Source organism: Homalodisca vitripennis, chromosome 4 (assembly GCF_021130785.1).
Source record: "Homalodisca vitripennis isolate AUS2020 chromosome 4, UT_GWSS_2.1, whole genome shotgun sequence".
NCBI classification, from domain to species: Eukaryota; Metazoa; Arthropoda; class Insecta; order Hemiptera; family Cicadellidae; genus Homalodisca; species Homalodisca vitripennis.
Window position 1 is genome coordinate 182,081,465 of NC_060210.1, and position 17,119 is coordinate 182,098,583.

Below are 17,119 nucleotides of genomic sequence, written 5' to 3' on the forward strand. Positions count from 1 at the left end.
AATTTATGGATGAATAGACATAACTGTATTTTCAGCGAACTTCAAACAAATTTGGAAGCTCCTAAAACTGGTATTTAGGTCCTAAGTGTTTTTAAAGGTTCTGTGAGAGAAAACCCAGACCATTTTCCTTCCTGGAGTATTCCGTACCTACTAGGTAGACATCATTAATATTTTTTGTTCTCCTCTTTATCGTTAGATTCTATTATATCAAAAAAACATATTAAATTAGCAACCACTAAGATAAGAGCACTGATGACAAAAATATTTCAAGATGGGTAAATTACAGTACAAACGAAGCATGGAATGAAATTCTTTAAAGGCAAAATTAATATAATCTTGTCATGACAGTTACTTAATGACACTATTATTATGTGTTAATGTGACAATAAAAAACCTGTTTAAGGGTGAAATAACTAATTTTACAAGATCAGTACATTCTTGTTACAGATTTTGGATTAAATATTATCTGGGTGGCAAATGGTTTTAGACACAGAATGGAAACACATTCCAGATTCTGACCTAGCCCTTTGTGGTTTAATTACTAGATCTATCATATGGTAAACAACTTTATAACAAAGCTAACACACAAAACAAAACAAAATAAGGTTAGTTCTAACAGTATTTTGTGTTTACAGTCAAGACAACTAGAGTGTAAAACATTTCAAACAAAAACATTCTTCTTCCAAAGTGTCCAGTTGGAGTTTTTCAAAATTTTAGTGTTTACCATAACGTCAGCTTATGAAGCACAATTATGTTTTTATATTAAGATACAATCCAAAGTTTAAAATCATTGTTTGGGACACAACTATTTCAAGGTCTTATGAGGATATTAGTACTTGTCATCTTCTTCCTCTACAAGATTCCTTGTTTGCAGACTACAGTAACGTAAGGATGCCATTGTTCATTTTTGTCTTCAAGATTATTTTATTAACTACAATCTATTTTATAAATTTTAGTCCTTTTGGTACAGACTTTTTTTGGAAATTGAGTCAAAAGTGTCTAGGTAATTTTAGAAGTGTCATCCAAAAATTACTGTGCCATTTTTTAGTAATTCATGTACAGTGAATTATAACTGTCATAACTTTGTTACTTATTGGTAAATTTTTATTGTTATATTTGTGTTTTATGTAGAAATATTAACATTACTCAAAACATTAAAATGTAAGAAAAATAACAACATATCCAAAATCTTACTTTGATTATTGGTTTGGAAATTTTCAAGGTATCAGCTAATAGAATTACTTACTAAAATCCTACACTCAATGATACTAATTATTTGCCTTAATTTTTAATTCTATACTGGAATCTTAATGGAACTAAAAGATCACCATTAAAAAAATTAAAAAAATTGTTGCAGTTATTAAAAGTGTTATAAACCACCCGCAATTGTGCTTCTAAATCCAGTATAAAAAGATTACTGTAATATCAGGGGATAAACTCAAACTTTTTTTAAACACAGAGTATTAAATCAGATATTTTGAAAGTCAGGAAATTAGTCCACTATCATGCAAGGTAGCATGGAAAAGGCCCAAAGATATATTGAGAGCAATGAAATGATCTGATCATGATGAGTGTTGGATGTTGCAGGATGAACTGTGTGCTAGGGAAGGAGAAGTGCCCGGTGGATGGAGGCTGGACACTATGGACAATCTGGGGACCATGTGAAGGTGAATGTGGAGCGGTTGGTAGGCAAATTCGGACCAGGACCTGTACCAACCCTCATCCTGACAGCAATGGAGAGGATTGTGTGGGTGAATCGAGACAATTGAAGCAATGCAGTGTTGCTGGTTTGTTGATATTAATTTTTGTTTGTGAAACTGTAAACAGTAGAACCTCTCATATCCGACCATGACGGGACCTAGACATGGTCGGAACAACCAAAAGGTCGGATATCGTGAAGAGCAAAAAAAAGCCTTTTCCAGGTAGAAAAAAAACTACATGTATGCAGTGTACTACAATAAGTGAACAACTTTGTTGTACTTGTAAATACCAGCATTCATATGTTGCTGAATACATTCCTAACATTTACTGTTTTTAAATTAAACGAAAACGTGAGTTAAATCTAAGTGTATGTACAGTACCTTATTTAAAGAATTCAGTAATGGATTTTTGTTTCAATTTTGTTAATCGTGATTTTACGGAAGTTGTCCCTCCATTTTTTTGCCCACGATACATCCATCAAGGTTGCATTTTGATGTTGCTCAATGTATTTCAGTGCAATCTCGAAGGTGTCTTTAGCAGCAGAATGTCTCAGTACATTGTCACTTGTGGTTTCCTCTTCAACCTAGTCAATTTCTTCTTCTTCAGCTTCGTTGTGCGCAATAGCAATAATTTGGTCATCGCTGAGATCTTCATTGGCGGTAACTTCTGAAACATCACCTTCAACATGCCACTCTTCTACCTCTGTAATCGGGAGAGATCATGTTGAAACACTTGCAGATTTTGTAATGTTTCTGTTTTGTCTGTCTCAACAGCTGCTTCTGTCAAAGTCGGCTTCATGATCAGTTTCAGGTCTTTTTTTTGTTTCAATGATGGCCAAATCTTTTTTCAAGCCTTCTAAAAGGGTGGTTTGTTTAATTTCATCCCAAGCTGCAACATCAATATAAATATAAGTATACATATATATGGCGTCTTTTATATTTAAACATTTCATTGCCTCAAAAAGGTTACATCCTTCTTCTGGTTTTTTCCATGAGAGAGCTGACATATTTTCTTCTGTATCTTCTCCTTAGCCACTCAATGATGCCCTGATCAATAGGCTTTATTAAAGGTGTAATGTGGGGTGGTAAAAATCAAGTCTGAACAGGTTTGCCAATGGAGCACGGTTGGATCACCAGACGGTCGGACACTAGGTCGGATATCGGGAGGAGTTGGATGTGAGAAGGTCGGATAAAAGAGGTTCTACCTGTATAACAAAATGCTTGTTGTGACATGCTACTGGGTCACACAACATACTTTGTCAGAAAATGTCAAATCTGTTAAATGTTGTATCCAAATTTTAAGAGATTAGATAGACCTCAAAGAAATATACTACAGCCAAAAGTAATAAATATTTGCTTTTTTCATGATAAACAAAATTATAAATATTTTAAATATTAACACTCAACTTGGTTTCTCATATAGTAATATGCCATAATGTAACATGGTTGAATGTAAATTAAAAAAAAAAAAAACATGTTCTTCAATTTTAATAAAGCATTTTCACAAGTAGATGGAAATTATCCTCCTACAATGCACATGAATATAGTGCAATACTGTTCTTTGAGCTTATCATTAGTTTACAGTGATATCTATGCTTATGAGCTTGAAAAAAGGTATCAATTACAGAAGTATCACCTTTAATTTATAAAAATATGAGATTAAAGAATTCAATTTTTATATTCAACAGGAAAAGTTAGGGCATGATGTATCTTGAGTGAACCCAACAATCAGTGAAGTGAATAAAATGAAGCAATGCCTATGAAGCACTAGCCACAAGTTTAAGAATATTCTCAATTTGGTGTGAATAAACAAGTGCTTGACTCGTGAAGCAATTGCTCAATGAATGGAGAAGATTTCGGAAAATTCTTGAGCAATTGCTCAGCACATACGTATTGCTTGCTTCTCAATTTTGAAGCAATTGTTTCAATCCGACACCGATAGAACACCGATTCTGGACTTGTTGCGACCTGTCTTTCTCCCCTCTCTCCCCTCCCTTCTACTCCCCCACTTCAATTTTAGTCCAGCTCTTTCTACTGTTCAGAGTTGCTTAATTTGTCACAGTTTCTGGTTTGTTATCGTTTGTTTTTTAACATCTATATGATGTCTTCAAGTGAGGATGAAGTGGAAGAAGAGCCTGTAGACAAGAAATTTGATAGGTCTCTATTTGTAAGAATTTTGAAAGATTATTTTCTTAATTTTCGGGCAAAAACTCATGGGCTAAGAAGTCCACACTTTCACTCTCAAACTGGAACAACTCCTTACAACGGGTAATTTCTCTTTGTTCACCATAAAATTTGCGAGCTCGCATGTACATGAACTCGGCCATGTTAACAGTACCGCCTAAGTCGAGAAATGAAGCGTGCCCTATGGCTTGCTTCATTTTTATCAAGCAATTGCTCCAAAATAATGAAGCACCACCGTTTTTTTCACTTCATTTTATGTGCAATTACTTCACTCCAGGAAAACTCGAGCAATTGCTCGGCTAAGAATTTGTTAGCTGTTTTATTCACTTTAAATGAAGCAATTGCTCAAATATAACCAAGTAGAAGTAATTACTTCACTTTATTCACATCACCGAATATTTATTAAACCTGCTTGCAGGATGTAGATTTGAGCAGTATGAGAAGCTGTTGTCACAGAACTCTCTGCGGACCCAACAGCTTCAGTTACTGCGGAAACTCTCAGCGTCCCGTCCATCTTTGTTGTCCAAGTGCCTCACCAGCTCCTGTGAGTTTCAGGACGTGATGGATTCCTTACCTACTTCTCCTGTGAGTTTAGATTTTTAAATGTTTTGTAATTAATTGTCTAAACTGAATGAGATATAAATAAATGAGATATATAGGAGACCGAAACAGTCAGAGTACTTTTTATAGGACTGAACAGAGCTCTTAGGTTTTTCTTAAGTTCTGATGGTTTTCATTGCAGTATTTTATGGACATTCTATAATTTTTAAAGCTTATTACTGCAGATGTTTTGTAGTAATAGAAATTCACATTCAGTAAGATAAACGTTTTTGGCCCTTGAAGTTTTTGTGTGAGAGCATGGGTTGAGAATTATTCTAGCAACTCAGACGACGACCAGTAGAATCTGGTTTCTTTTGTACCAAAGTAACAAAAACCTAAGTGGTACAACATGTCTGCAAAGTCCTGATATTTGTGCAACAAGGAAAAGGTCTCTAGGGACTTACTTGCTGAGCCCAAAGGAGATCAGTGAACAAAAGCCAACAAATATTATAAGCTTTCATTGAAGCCTCAGATTTGAGTGGTAAAAAGAAGAGAGGGAGGTGTAGAAGACCCTTTAGGTTTATGCATGGTTATAGATTCATCCTTTAGAAGAAATGAATCCGGTCTTATAAGTATTTTAGCTTCATTACTGATTAGATACAATGTAGGCTGATGCAGATGATACTGGCTGTGTGTAGTGGCTTGACATACCATTTTCTAGGTCGGCTCTGTTGTACATGAGGAGAAATAACAATGTAGACATGCCTTCACAGAGGATTCGGATCACTCTTCTGGCTTCTTCTCCCCAAACGTCACCTTTACCTTATTTACTTTGTGTTCCTGTATAATTTGATAGCTTGAATTGCTAAGAGCTATTACTCCTAAGATTTTCCTGAGAATACATTATTGATTAGCACACCCAAAAGATGTAAATGCAAAGTTTCCAGCTGAGGAAGACAGAAACTAAATGTTAATATAGTTGCTTTAGATATTTGTTTAAAAATTAAGTTTCATTTGGTGTGTTTTACAAAGAACTGTTATTGATGCATGCTTGTTTATTTTGTTGCAGGATGAGTTTTGGAATGCTCTTCTATGCGTGAAGAAAAACACAGGTTGCCCAGGTACTTCCTTTTTATTTGTATTAACTCACTCACTTCGGGATCTGTTTTAACAAAGTGACAAGTTACATAACTTAAAATATCATCTATAGTTACTTCTTTAAAAAAAATTTATTATTGATAAATAAATAGTTAGAAAGGATAACAGACTTTCAGATGTATTTCGATAAAAGGCAAAACAACATAAGAAACAACAGGTGTTGTAGTTATACGTAAAAAATAGAACATTAAGTTTTGAGGATCTTCTTCTTCCAGGCATCAAAAGAAATAGACTGTAGCTGTAACTTTGCTGCTAAATAGCTTAGAAGTTTCTCCTTTTCACAAAGATATAACAAGTATAACAAGGGATAGAGATAGAATATGGGAATGAATAATGAAAATGGTACTATATTATCTTTAATAGTAAAATATTTTTATTTTCCCAACTCTTAACTCATAGAATGGGTGAAAATACTACTAAACACCACACATCTCTTGTAGCCATCTACTCTTAGTTCCATCTTCAGCCTAAAAGTTCATGGTTAGCCTAAAAAAGAATAAATACGGTATTTGGCTTCTTTCACAAGCTACAGGATAATGCTTCTCAGTCGAGCAAGATATACTTCCTCAGAAGTTGAGCTTCCAGGAATCTGCTTCTTTATGACACCAGTTCCACACAATAATTATAGAGGTTTAATTGCAATTGATGTTAGCCATCTTTGATGATGCCAGCAATTACTTTGTCAAGAATATTTGTCTGCAGTTGCTGTAGAAACTCCCACAAGATTGCTGGAACAAGTGGTTGATGTGAACTCGTGTTCAGAGTTCAGCTGGATGTAGTGATGGTCACAGTAGCTTATTGCTACAGCGTAGATGCTACAATAGATACTGGCACAGTTTCAGGTGGCTGGGGGGGGGAGTGGTCAGGTTGGACCAGATGCTCAGCTGTCTGTGGTGAAGGTCAAAGAATGAGATGTCGAGTGTGCTGTGATCCTCCTCCATCTTCTGCAGACCACGGATGCCCAGGTGACTCTTGCATGTATGAACCATGCAACGGTAATGATTGTAAAATACCTCCAGGTCATAAGGCAGGTAAGTTGAGTTTACAGTATTTTATTCTTATACGTAACATAGCTATGGTTGCAAGAATTTATTCAATGTGAATCTTGAGTTTAGCTCCATTTCCTCTTTTGCTTAGTACAGCATTTGAAATCTGACACCATCATATACTTGACTTCTGGAATTTGGAGTCCACGTCTGTTGAAGAGATTAAAAAAGAGTCAGTGGGGAAGATTCTTTGCATTGTTTTGGACAACTGAGACACCTAGACAAATGGAGTCTGTGACAGATTTCAGATGCTACACTGAATGAAGGGTGGAATGGAGTTAAAGTTAATATTCACAATACTTATGTAGTTTTACTTAAAAATGTAAAATTATGTCTAGGAATTTAAACTCCCATGTGAAATTCATCCAGTGAGTAGGGAAAGGAAAGAGTGATCTAGTATATACTACAAACACATAATCAAACAAATAATTTATTTGATATTACTGTGTTTGTATCTTTAAATTTAAAAAAAACAGAAATAACTAATTAATGAATATTTTAATTAAATCCACTAAACAATGAAAGTAACAAAAAATAGAACAAGGAGTACTGTAATCACTATTATTTTAAAAAACTTATTAACATACTCAATAGAGAAGTTTATAAATCAATAGATGCGAAGACGAACAAGTATTAGTAATCAACACGTTAAAACATTATTAAAATAAATTTTGTTTTGTACTGTATTGTTATACAAAATTAATTTTATTGATTGATTGACCGACACACACACACACACACACACACCAATCACAACAATTTATAACGTGTAAATTCTCTAAGATAAATTTTCATTTTAGGTAAGTACTCATCTACCTTAGAAAATGTCTTAAAATATAAAATGGTTAGAATTTGACTCTGAAGACTCCCTCTGAAGCATTTGGCAGTAACCATGCTGATTAAAGTTTGCTGGACTGTGCTTTTCAACTAATGTACCAATTCCAGTTATAAATCCTCTAAAATTATTACAAATATATTTCAGATTATCAAGAAACAAACACATAAATAATGCTTTTAACCCATTGGCCTTGTATCACGGAACGGTTCCGTGACAGCTAGTCTGGGCTCAAAATTTATATCACGGAACCGTTCCGTGACAAGTACAGCGCCATCTAAATAATTTTTTTTTAACTCCTTTTTCAACCAAATGTTTAGTATAAATTAGACTACTATTGTTGTAACACATAAGAAAAACTGCAATACCACAATTAATTGAAATTTAAATGAATAATAAGTTACTATAAGAATATTAGTGTACTACAAGAGAAAAAAATTAATATTCTAGGAATTTTCAGTATTTAGAAAAAACGTTTATTCTGACAAACTATGCATATATATATATATATATATATATATATACTATATATATATATATATATATATATATATATATATATATACACATATTTCTAGTATTGCTAGGCAGAGAAATACATTTCAAATAAAATAAAAGCAACAATGGGGTATTTTATTTTATATTAATTGAGTAAAAAAAAATTGTTTTTATGTAAAAAATTCCAAAACTTTTTTAGTTTGTACAGCATTATTATTTTTAAATTATTCCCAAATATATCACTATCTATTTATTATTAAAGCCCATTTCATGTTAATCCAAAAAGATATAAAATATAACCAAATAACTTGAAAAATAAATTTTGTATAAACATATAACAAAACTCTTACGTTTTTAGCATTTTTAATAGGATAACTCCAGTTGAGCTGATAGTAAAAATATGTATAAGCCAATGGGTTAATGAACTTTTAACTTTACATTTTAGCAAATATTAGCTAAGAATTATATATAAAAGAGAAAGTTACTATTTAACTTTTACTATAAATTTAAATACTGTTATGAAACCTATCTTAGTTGTATTTTGACAGAAGTAGAACTCTCAGAGCTGTATATATACGAGGGCTATTCAGAAAGTAAGGAACATTTCCACCTGACCAATTGTGCATATATTTTGCCATGCTCAGTACATCAGTCAGCGTCCAGGTGTCACAACTGAAACATCTCTGCGCTGCTCGTTTTATTTTTATATTCAGATTTGAAATGTGTGATACAATTGAAAATGCCACCAGTTGTGAAGTGATTAGTTTTTTGTCGAAAAAAAAAAACATTAAAACCAATAGAAATTCATCGAGAACAGTGTGCAGTCTATGAGTACAGCATAATGACTAAAATTTTTGTCAGGAAGTGGTGCATTCAGTTTAAAAATGGTAGAACAAATGTTCATGATCAAGAGAAGAGTGGACGTCCAAGCATTGTGACTGATGACCTGGTTGCCACAGTTGACGAAAAGATTCGTGAAAATCACTGTTTTAAAAATAATTGAGCTTTCTCTATATTTCCCACAAGTTTCACGGACTGTATTGTTTGAAATTGTTTCACAGACGCTAGGTTACCACAAATTTCTTGCAAGATGGGTGCCAAAAAATGCTTAAAGATTACCCTAAAGCACAACGAATGGGGGCAGCTGTAATGTTTTTGTAGGCCTACTACAGCCATGGTGATGCACTACTGCATCGAATCGTAACAGGAGACAAAACCTGGATGAAATATGATGAATTGTGAGACAAAATTACAGACCATGGAATGGTAGCACACAAGTTCCCCCAAAAAACTAAGGAAATGTTTGCAAACTTTGTCGGCAAGAAAGATCATGGCAACAGTGTTCTGAGACAGGCAAGGTGTTCTTATTGATTTTCTCGAGCATGGTGCAACAATAAACTCTGAGCAGTACTCTAAAACATTGCAAACCTTAGGAGAGCTGTCCAAAACAAATGCAGAGGAAAATGTTCATAAAAAATGTTACTTTTCTGTGACAATGTCCGACCTCATACGGTAAACTCATTAGTAAGTACTCTTGAAACTCGTTCAACTAGGAAATTTTTTCTCATCCCCCCTACAGTCCTGATCTTGCTCCAAGTGATTTTCACTTGTTCCCGAAAATGAAAACCTGGCTAGCAGTACAGCGTTTTGACAATGATGAGGATCTCCAGATACTTGTGGCTGAAATCACAGGCAGCAGACTTCTACATGACACAGGAATTTCAAAGCTTGTCCACCGCTATGATAAGTGTCTGAATTTGTATGGTGATTATGTAGAAAAGTAATATTTTAGTCCCTCTTTCACATTCATATAATAAAAATGTTTTTCTTGTACTTGGTTTTTTAATAATTCCAAAATGTTCCTTACTTTCTGAATAGCCCTCGTATTTTCTTGATAAGCAAAAAGACAAAATAAACTATGGAACAAAAAATACTAAGACTGGGGTAAATTACAGTGACCATAAATATACACTTTGTAACATATTAGCTTGGTCGTTGAAAGAAGGAAAACCCAACATTGGCGTCGGAAATATAACTAGAAGTGCTCTTACAAAGTGCAAAACCTATGAAATTGTGTGCGAAGCTGCGGGTAACTGCTAGTATGATTAACATTATAATTAATTGTTGGTATGTGTGTGATTTAATAAGATATTTGTTTACTGTACATATATTTCTCGTGATTTCAGAAGGTGCATGGAGCGAATGGTCTGAATGGTCAAAATGTAATCCTCCTTGCAATTTTGGAATATCCAGACGCAGCAGAATTTGCCGGAAGGAGCGCCAAAACCAGAAAAGAAAGTCTATTTCTGAAGATGGATACATGAATAGTTTTGATTATAAATTACTATGATGTGTATTATGATAACAATTTGGACAAGTATGATCTCGATGGGAAACCTTATGACTACGATCCAGAGGTTGCTGAAGAATCAAAACAAATATTATAAGAGTATTAAAAAGAGACGACGATAAGTGTGACCATCATATTGAATTTTACTCAACAGAAGATGATGAAGAAGAATATTCTTCCAGTTTATCTCTGTATGCAAGCACTAGTGAAGATCAAGTAATACTTGAAACCAACTAAACATATAAAAGATGTTGAATCAACTATTCAAAACGCAAGATCTTGAACTATCGTCACAGATTCAAAATCTTGAGCTCTCTTCACAGATACAAGATTTTGAACCATCCTCACCCACACAAGATTTTGAACTATCTTCAGAGGCGAAAAATCTTGAAATAACTACAGAAGAGGAAAATGAAGTTGACTTTTTACCTAAAACTAGTTATGAAGATGTGCAAAATAAGTTTCATACAGATTATGATGAAACTGTATCACTAACACCTCACAAACTGAGTACTTTAGCATTATTGACATCAGAAGCAATTAAAAATACATTTTCAGAATCTGAAAATTCTGAAAATGTGTTTTCTGACGTTACGGAAAAACACATTATTAGAGTCCGACACTAGTAATAAAGTGTTTTCTGATGTTACGGAAAACACATTATTAGAGTCCGACACTAGTAATAAAGTACATGTCAGTGATAAGACTTTCAAAACGTCCACAAAATCAAGTAAGTTAAAACCCACAGGAATTTTCACAAAGCTTAAAGATAAATCAAGTACTTCAGGTATCATTCGAAAAGAACTACTTTGTCTTTTGGACACAGACAACTACAGAAGCACAAGTAAGGTGTCAAGTGATGGGAGGGACAACTTTGAAAGATGGTGAAGAATGTAAAGGTGCGTACGATAGTGACCAAGACGCAAGGGAGGGGACAATGGAACCTGAATGCACAGGCGAGCTCTACAAGGGGAGTTTCTTGCAAAAGCCAGCCATTGCAGGCAAAACTCGTAGTATGCAGTCTGACCACTTTGTCAACGTCTGAAATAACTGAAGACACACCTGGTCAAAGTTCTACTCTCTTGGAGAAACCAACCATTACAGGCAAGACTGGTTAGTATGCAGTCTGATGCTTTGCCAACGTCTGAAATGACTGAAGAGACGTCTGATGAAAATTCTACTCCCATGCAAAAGCTAACCATTACAAAAAAGTCTGGAACCCTTCATTCAAAATCTGTGCCAACATCTCAAATTATTACAAAAACAACTATGGAAAAATCTACTTCTGATGTTGTTACGCCTAACCCTTGCGAAAAAAACTGATGACCCTCTATGTATAATTTTTTACAGCTACACATTTCAAAACAACTACTGGCAATACAGAAAAACTAACAGCGTCTTTGACAACAGAAATCAGTGAAATTACAATGGCTTTGACAACAGAAATTAGTGAAATTACAACTGCTTTGACAACAGAAACCAGTGAAATTCCGCAAACTACACTAAACCTTTCATCGGCTCCCACAACTGAAATACCAACCGAAAATATATCTTCAACTCTGTACACAACCTCTGGCACCGGTTTGATTCCTAATAACGATACAGATTTAGAAAATAATACAGAGCCTACTGGTGTCAGTTGTGATCTGAAGAAAGTTCTCCAGTTGCCAAGCTTTGAGAGCAGCTTTGAGATTGAGGATTGTATGGGTCCCGTTTGAAGAGGTTAAACCATGCAATGTCAATTTTTTGTAATGGTAAGTCATAAATACAGACCATATCACAATTATTAACAATATTATTATCAGTATTGTTTAATTTTCACATATTAGAAATTATGGAAACATTTCCCCCCCCCCCCACCCCCCCCCCCCCCCACCCCCCCCCCCCCCCACCCCCCCCCCCCCCCACCCCCCCCCCCCCCCACCCCCCCCCCCCCCCACCCCCCATATAAGACTGAAATGATTACATCTTCAAACAAAAGCTCTATCTAAACATTGCGGCACAGAAATTACTTAACCGCGCACATTTCCATATACGCGTGAAAGGTTTATTCTATTGTCATAATAAACTTAAAGTCCATCCATACTTTGGAAATGACCGTAACGAATTAGCATATGCAAACATTGTTGAAATATTTTAAACTTTACAATGGTATAACTGATTAGAGCGCATGCTACATTTTTGTGCAAAGAATAATGAACAATCAATACTGTATTATAAGTGTAATTGTTAGAACCGGAGCCAAGGGAACCGACCTTACTCTACAGTCTACATGTAGATCTTTACAATATAAGTAGAATAGAAATAGAAATCATTACAGCAGACAACATTACATCTGCTCAATCACATGTGACACTAGATAATTGTCTTTCTCGCTATTGGTCGGTTACTTTAATTTCCATCGTCGTTCACACAAGAAATTTGATGTTCAATTCAAATAATTGTAAACAAAGGCTTAACCTAAAATGTTTTTAAACCTACTCCTACCGCTATGACAGCCAGCCAGGCTAATGAATTGTTCCCGCTCGGACAAAGTTCGACGTTAGACATGAATGAAATGCTAACTGTTCCTCTTCCCGATAACAACAACGACTTCGTGAATCCAAAAAAGCGACCATATTACTAAAACTGCAAATGCTTCTCCACCTCCTAAGAAGTACTACCTCGATGTGAGTGAGATTCATTCAAAAAACCAATTCAAGATACTTGAACCAACCCATACCAATGTTGCAGATCATAGCTACTGTCTTCCTTCCTCACAACAAGGACATGAAATGGAACAAGGGATCTCCTGATGATATAAAGAAAAATAAATCACGATCTAAGATCCCACCAATATTTTTGCGTGACGTAAATAACCACCAAGAAATAATAAAAGATATTAAGTGTAATGTAATATCAAGTTTCACAACTGAAATCAAAGCTAAATCGATCAAGATAAACCTAACAGAAATAAATGACTACAGGAAACTAACTAACTTTTATGAAACAAATCAAGTAAAGTTTTTCACGTTTAAACCTTCCCAGGACAAAAACCTTGAAGTGATCATTCGTAATGTTTTCCCCTACTCTCTAACTGACGAAGAAATCAATCAAGAGTTATGTGACATGGGTTACCCGACCATTAAAGTATCAAGATTGTTCAACAAAAACAAAAAGTCCAATGCCACTCTGTTTTGTAGAGCTGGAGAATTCGGAAAGTGGTCGTGATATTATGAACCTTGAACAATTGTTTCACGCCATAGTTAAAGTGGAAATTAAAAGGAAGTCAAAAAACATCCCACAGTGTCTGAGATGCCAAGACTTTGGTCACAACAAAAAACCTTCTGCAAACTGGACCCTCGCTGTGTGCGGTGCTCGGGATCCCATCTCTATTCAGACTGCCCGGTCAGTAAAGAAACCAAACCAGTGTGTGTTTAACTGCGGCGAGGAACATACTTCAAATTACAGGAGGTGTAAATACTACCAGGGCATCAAGCAGAAATTGACCGGTCGCAAGAAATCCTCCATAGGGAACGACCAAGAATCTCGTCCACAAGTTACAACGACACGACCCGAAAACTCAACGAACCTAGGGAAAACTCAACCAAAATCATCTCCACCTCGATCTCCGTTGAATATGAACTCCCCCAGCTATGCTGAGGTGGCTCATCCGTCGTACATTCCTTCAACTGCAAACTCCGTAGAGGATCCACAATCTCTGGAAGCAGGTAACATCTCAGGTCTTGACGAAATAATAAGCAATGTAGTAAAAATACTCATACCCCAGTTAAAAAAGGTTATTCAGCAGGTTATTGCTTCTTTCTTTAAAAATGCCCGTGACTAACAATCATGGCCCCAACTCTCTTTAAAAAAACTTAATTGTTCTCAATTGGAATGCCAATGGCTTGAAAGACAAAAAACATCTCTTTACAGATTTCCTAGTTAAGACATAATATAGATGTTGCATGTGTCACTGAAACTCCACTTTCCTGCCCAATGATAAATTTAAAAATAAGTGGCTATTCTATTTACAGACAGGACCGAGTGGCTTCCTCATGCCTCTGGGGGTGTCGCAATTTTGATCAAAAGAAACATAAAAACACCACGAATTTCTTGCTCCTCCAGTTACAAAGTTTATGAAGCGTGTATTCCATAAAAAATAATTTTACAAAATGGAACTCAACTTTTCTCATTAGGTATCAGCATACTTGACCCTACCTAACAAAACGTTCTTGTTTGATGAAGATTTTAAATTAAGGACTTCTTCTCATAAATAATAGTCCTTCATCTATTTTTAATGGGGGCAGATCTAAATCAGTTAAAAACACTTTCATGGGTGGATGTTCGCACTAATAAACCAAAGGGTAATAAATTGGAAGATGACTACTTGATGCGTACAACTTATTAAGTATATCTGGGCTCCTGTAGAACCAAACCATTTTAATCCGTGGCAGAGAACACCAGCTATACCTGACATATTAGATATTGTTTTGTTTAATTATACTTTTGCAATGAAACCGTATTAGGTACAGCAAACCTTATGCGAGTTAAATCGTCTGACCACTTACCAGTAAGTTGTAACTTTTTCAATTTAAACCCGGATTTTACCCAATCCTCCATTGAAACTAATAAATGGTAAAGTTGACTGGGCTGTATTTTTCCCATAAACGGAAATTAGGAAACTAATACTTATCTTTGCCGAATTGTTTACAGTCTTTCGAAGATATTGACAACTGTTGTACTACAGTATTTTCCACTGAGCTGATTGAAAAAATTTCGGTTTTTAAAAAAAGCAGTCGCAAAACAATCTACAAACCATGTTTTGTCCCTGAATCGCCCTCCGCGAAAGAATTCTTAATTTAATTAAAGAAAAACATGTTTTTAGGAGACGGTCGGCAGAGACACAGGGCATCCAGGAAGATCGCCATGCAAGGCTTAACAGGCTCATCAGGAAAAATAAAATCAGAATTAGATATTTTCAAAAATTAATGACTATCAGAAATATTTGAGTGAAATAAACCCAGGCGATAGTTCAATGTGGCTGGCAACCAAAAGAATTCTCAGAACGCCTTCTACGATCCCTCCCCTTCAACAAGGCCAGGAGACGTACCAGAGTGACTCTGAAAAATGTGAGGTTTTTGCGAATTATTTTGAAAATGCTTTTTCCCCTAACCCTACTGTTAATTTGCAAACTGAAGATGAAGTCAACAGGTTTTTAAATAGCACAATCTTATCTGCTGAGCTTCCCACTCAGTATATCTCAACATCTGAAATTAGAAATGTTATCCAATACCTACCGTTGAGGAAAGCTCCTGGGTATGACTTGATAACAAACTTAATATTAAAGGAACTCCCGCCAACAGCCCATCAGCTATTAAAAACTTTATTTAATGCATGCCTACACGTTGGTTACTTTCCTAAATCCTGGAAACATGCTGAAGTTATTGTTATCCACAAGCCCGGTAAGCCTGTTAGAAATCCCTCTAGTTACAGACCCATCAGCCTACTACCCACTCTGGCAAAAGTATTTGAAAAGCTAATACAGAAGAGACTATGCAGATTCATTGAAGATGCTCAATGGATTCCTCCCCACCAATTCGGTTTTAGGGCAAAACATTCTACTACGCAGCAACTTGCGAGGTTAACACAAACAATAGTGCAAGGGTTTGAAAATAAAAGACACTCTGCTGCTTTGTTTCTGGATGTTGCTCAGGCCTTTGACAAAGTATGGCACAAAGGCCTTCTGTATAAGCTATTTCAAACTGGACTTCCAAATTACTTGCAAAACATCATCGAATCATTTTTAGAAAACCGGACTTTTTCAGTAAAAATAAATTCTACTCATTCCACTGTTCGACAGATCCGGGCTGGTGTGCCACAAGGCTCAATTTTAGGACCTATCCTGTTTAATATGTTCATGCATGACCTACCCATTTCCAGCTCATTCTACGCTTGCTCTTTTCGCTGATGACACTGCCTTGATTTCCCAACATCAAGACATTGACACAGCAGTTGACATGCTTCAGACTGATACAGACCTACTGTTGGATTGGTTCGTTAATTGGAAAATCGCACTTAACCCTCTAAAATGTGAAGCGAAAATATTTTCGCTAAGAAAATTCAATCCCTTAAGGAATATAGAAATTCAAGATAACATCATACCATGGAATGAAAATGACAGAACTGTTAAATATTTGGGGTGTCTTATTAGACTCTAAACTTACTTATAAACAGCACATAAATTCAAAATTAAATCAAGCAAACACAAGATTGGCACAAATGTACCCAATTATCAATAGAAGATCATCTCTTAAACTTAAATGCGCTCTTTTAATCTACCAAGGAATATTCAGACCCCTCTTAACTTATGCTTGTCCAGTTTGGGGTCCTTGCCTCCATAAATCAAAAATGAACAAACTTCAAGTATTCCAAAACAAGTTTTTGAGAATAGCAACAAATTCTCCATGGTTTGTTAGAAACCGACAGATTCATAATGAATTAGAAATTCCGACCATCTGTGACTACATCCGAAAACTAAGTGCTACATTTCTAGAAACTCTGGACCAATCAACAGGTGCTGTCCATTTTAACATTGGCCAAAGAACTGTCAACAGAAGACTGAAAGCACGTCTTGTTCAAGACATTTTATTATAATTTGAAACTTACATTGTTTGTCAAGTACTAATTTTATTGTTTATTTTTCTGTTAACTATATTATGTTATAGGGTGTCTCCATTGGAGCAAACCCACTAATGTTAATATTTCTATGTTCTTCTGTTCTCTATGATTCAAACTTCTGTGTATAATTATTTACTTGTAGAAATTG

General features: G+C 35.3%; 1 protein-coding gene across 1 annotated transcript; it reads left to right on the forward strand.

Moving 5' to 3' along the window:
* Nucleotides 1-604: 604 nt before the first annotated feature.
* Nucleotides 605-12,059, forward strand: LOC124361529 (coadhesin-like). The gene is made up of 6 exons (XM_046815586.1): nucleotides 605-885; nucleotides 1,588-1,787; nucleotides 4,303-4,469; nucleotides 5,494-5,545; nucleotides 6,419-6,613; nucleotides 10,148-12,059. The coding sequence occupies exons 1-6, from the start codon at nucleotides 821-823 to the stop codon at nucleotides 10,309-10,311; spliced, it is 843 nt and encodes a 280-aa protein (XP_046671542.1). The 5' UTR covers nucleotides 605-820; the 3' UTR covers nucleotides 10,312-12,059.
* Nucleotides 12,060-17,119: the final 5,060 nt, after the last annotated feature.

Bases quoted from the DNA above. Each gene is read 5' to 3' on its own strand.
- LOC124361529 (XM_046815586.1), top strand. From the start codon at position 821: ATGAGGATATTAGTACTTGTCATCTTCTTCCTCTACAAGATTCCTTGT. The intron at 1,788-4,302 runs GTTTGTTGATAT...ACCTGCTTGCAG, and splicing joins GAAGCAATGCAGTGTTGCTG to GATGTAGATTTGAGCAGTAT. The intron at 6,614-10,147 runs GTAAGTTGAGTT...TCGTGATTTCAG, and splicing joins ACCTCCAGGTCATAAGGCAG to AAGGTGCATGGAGCGAATGG.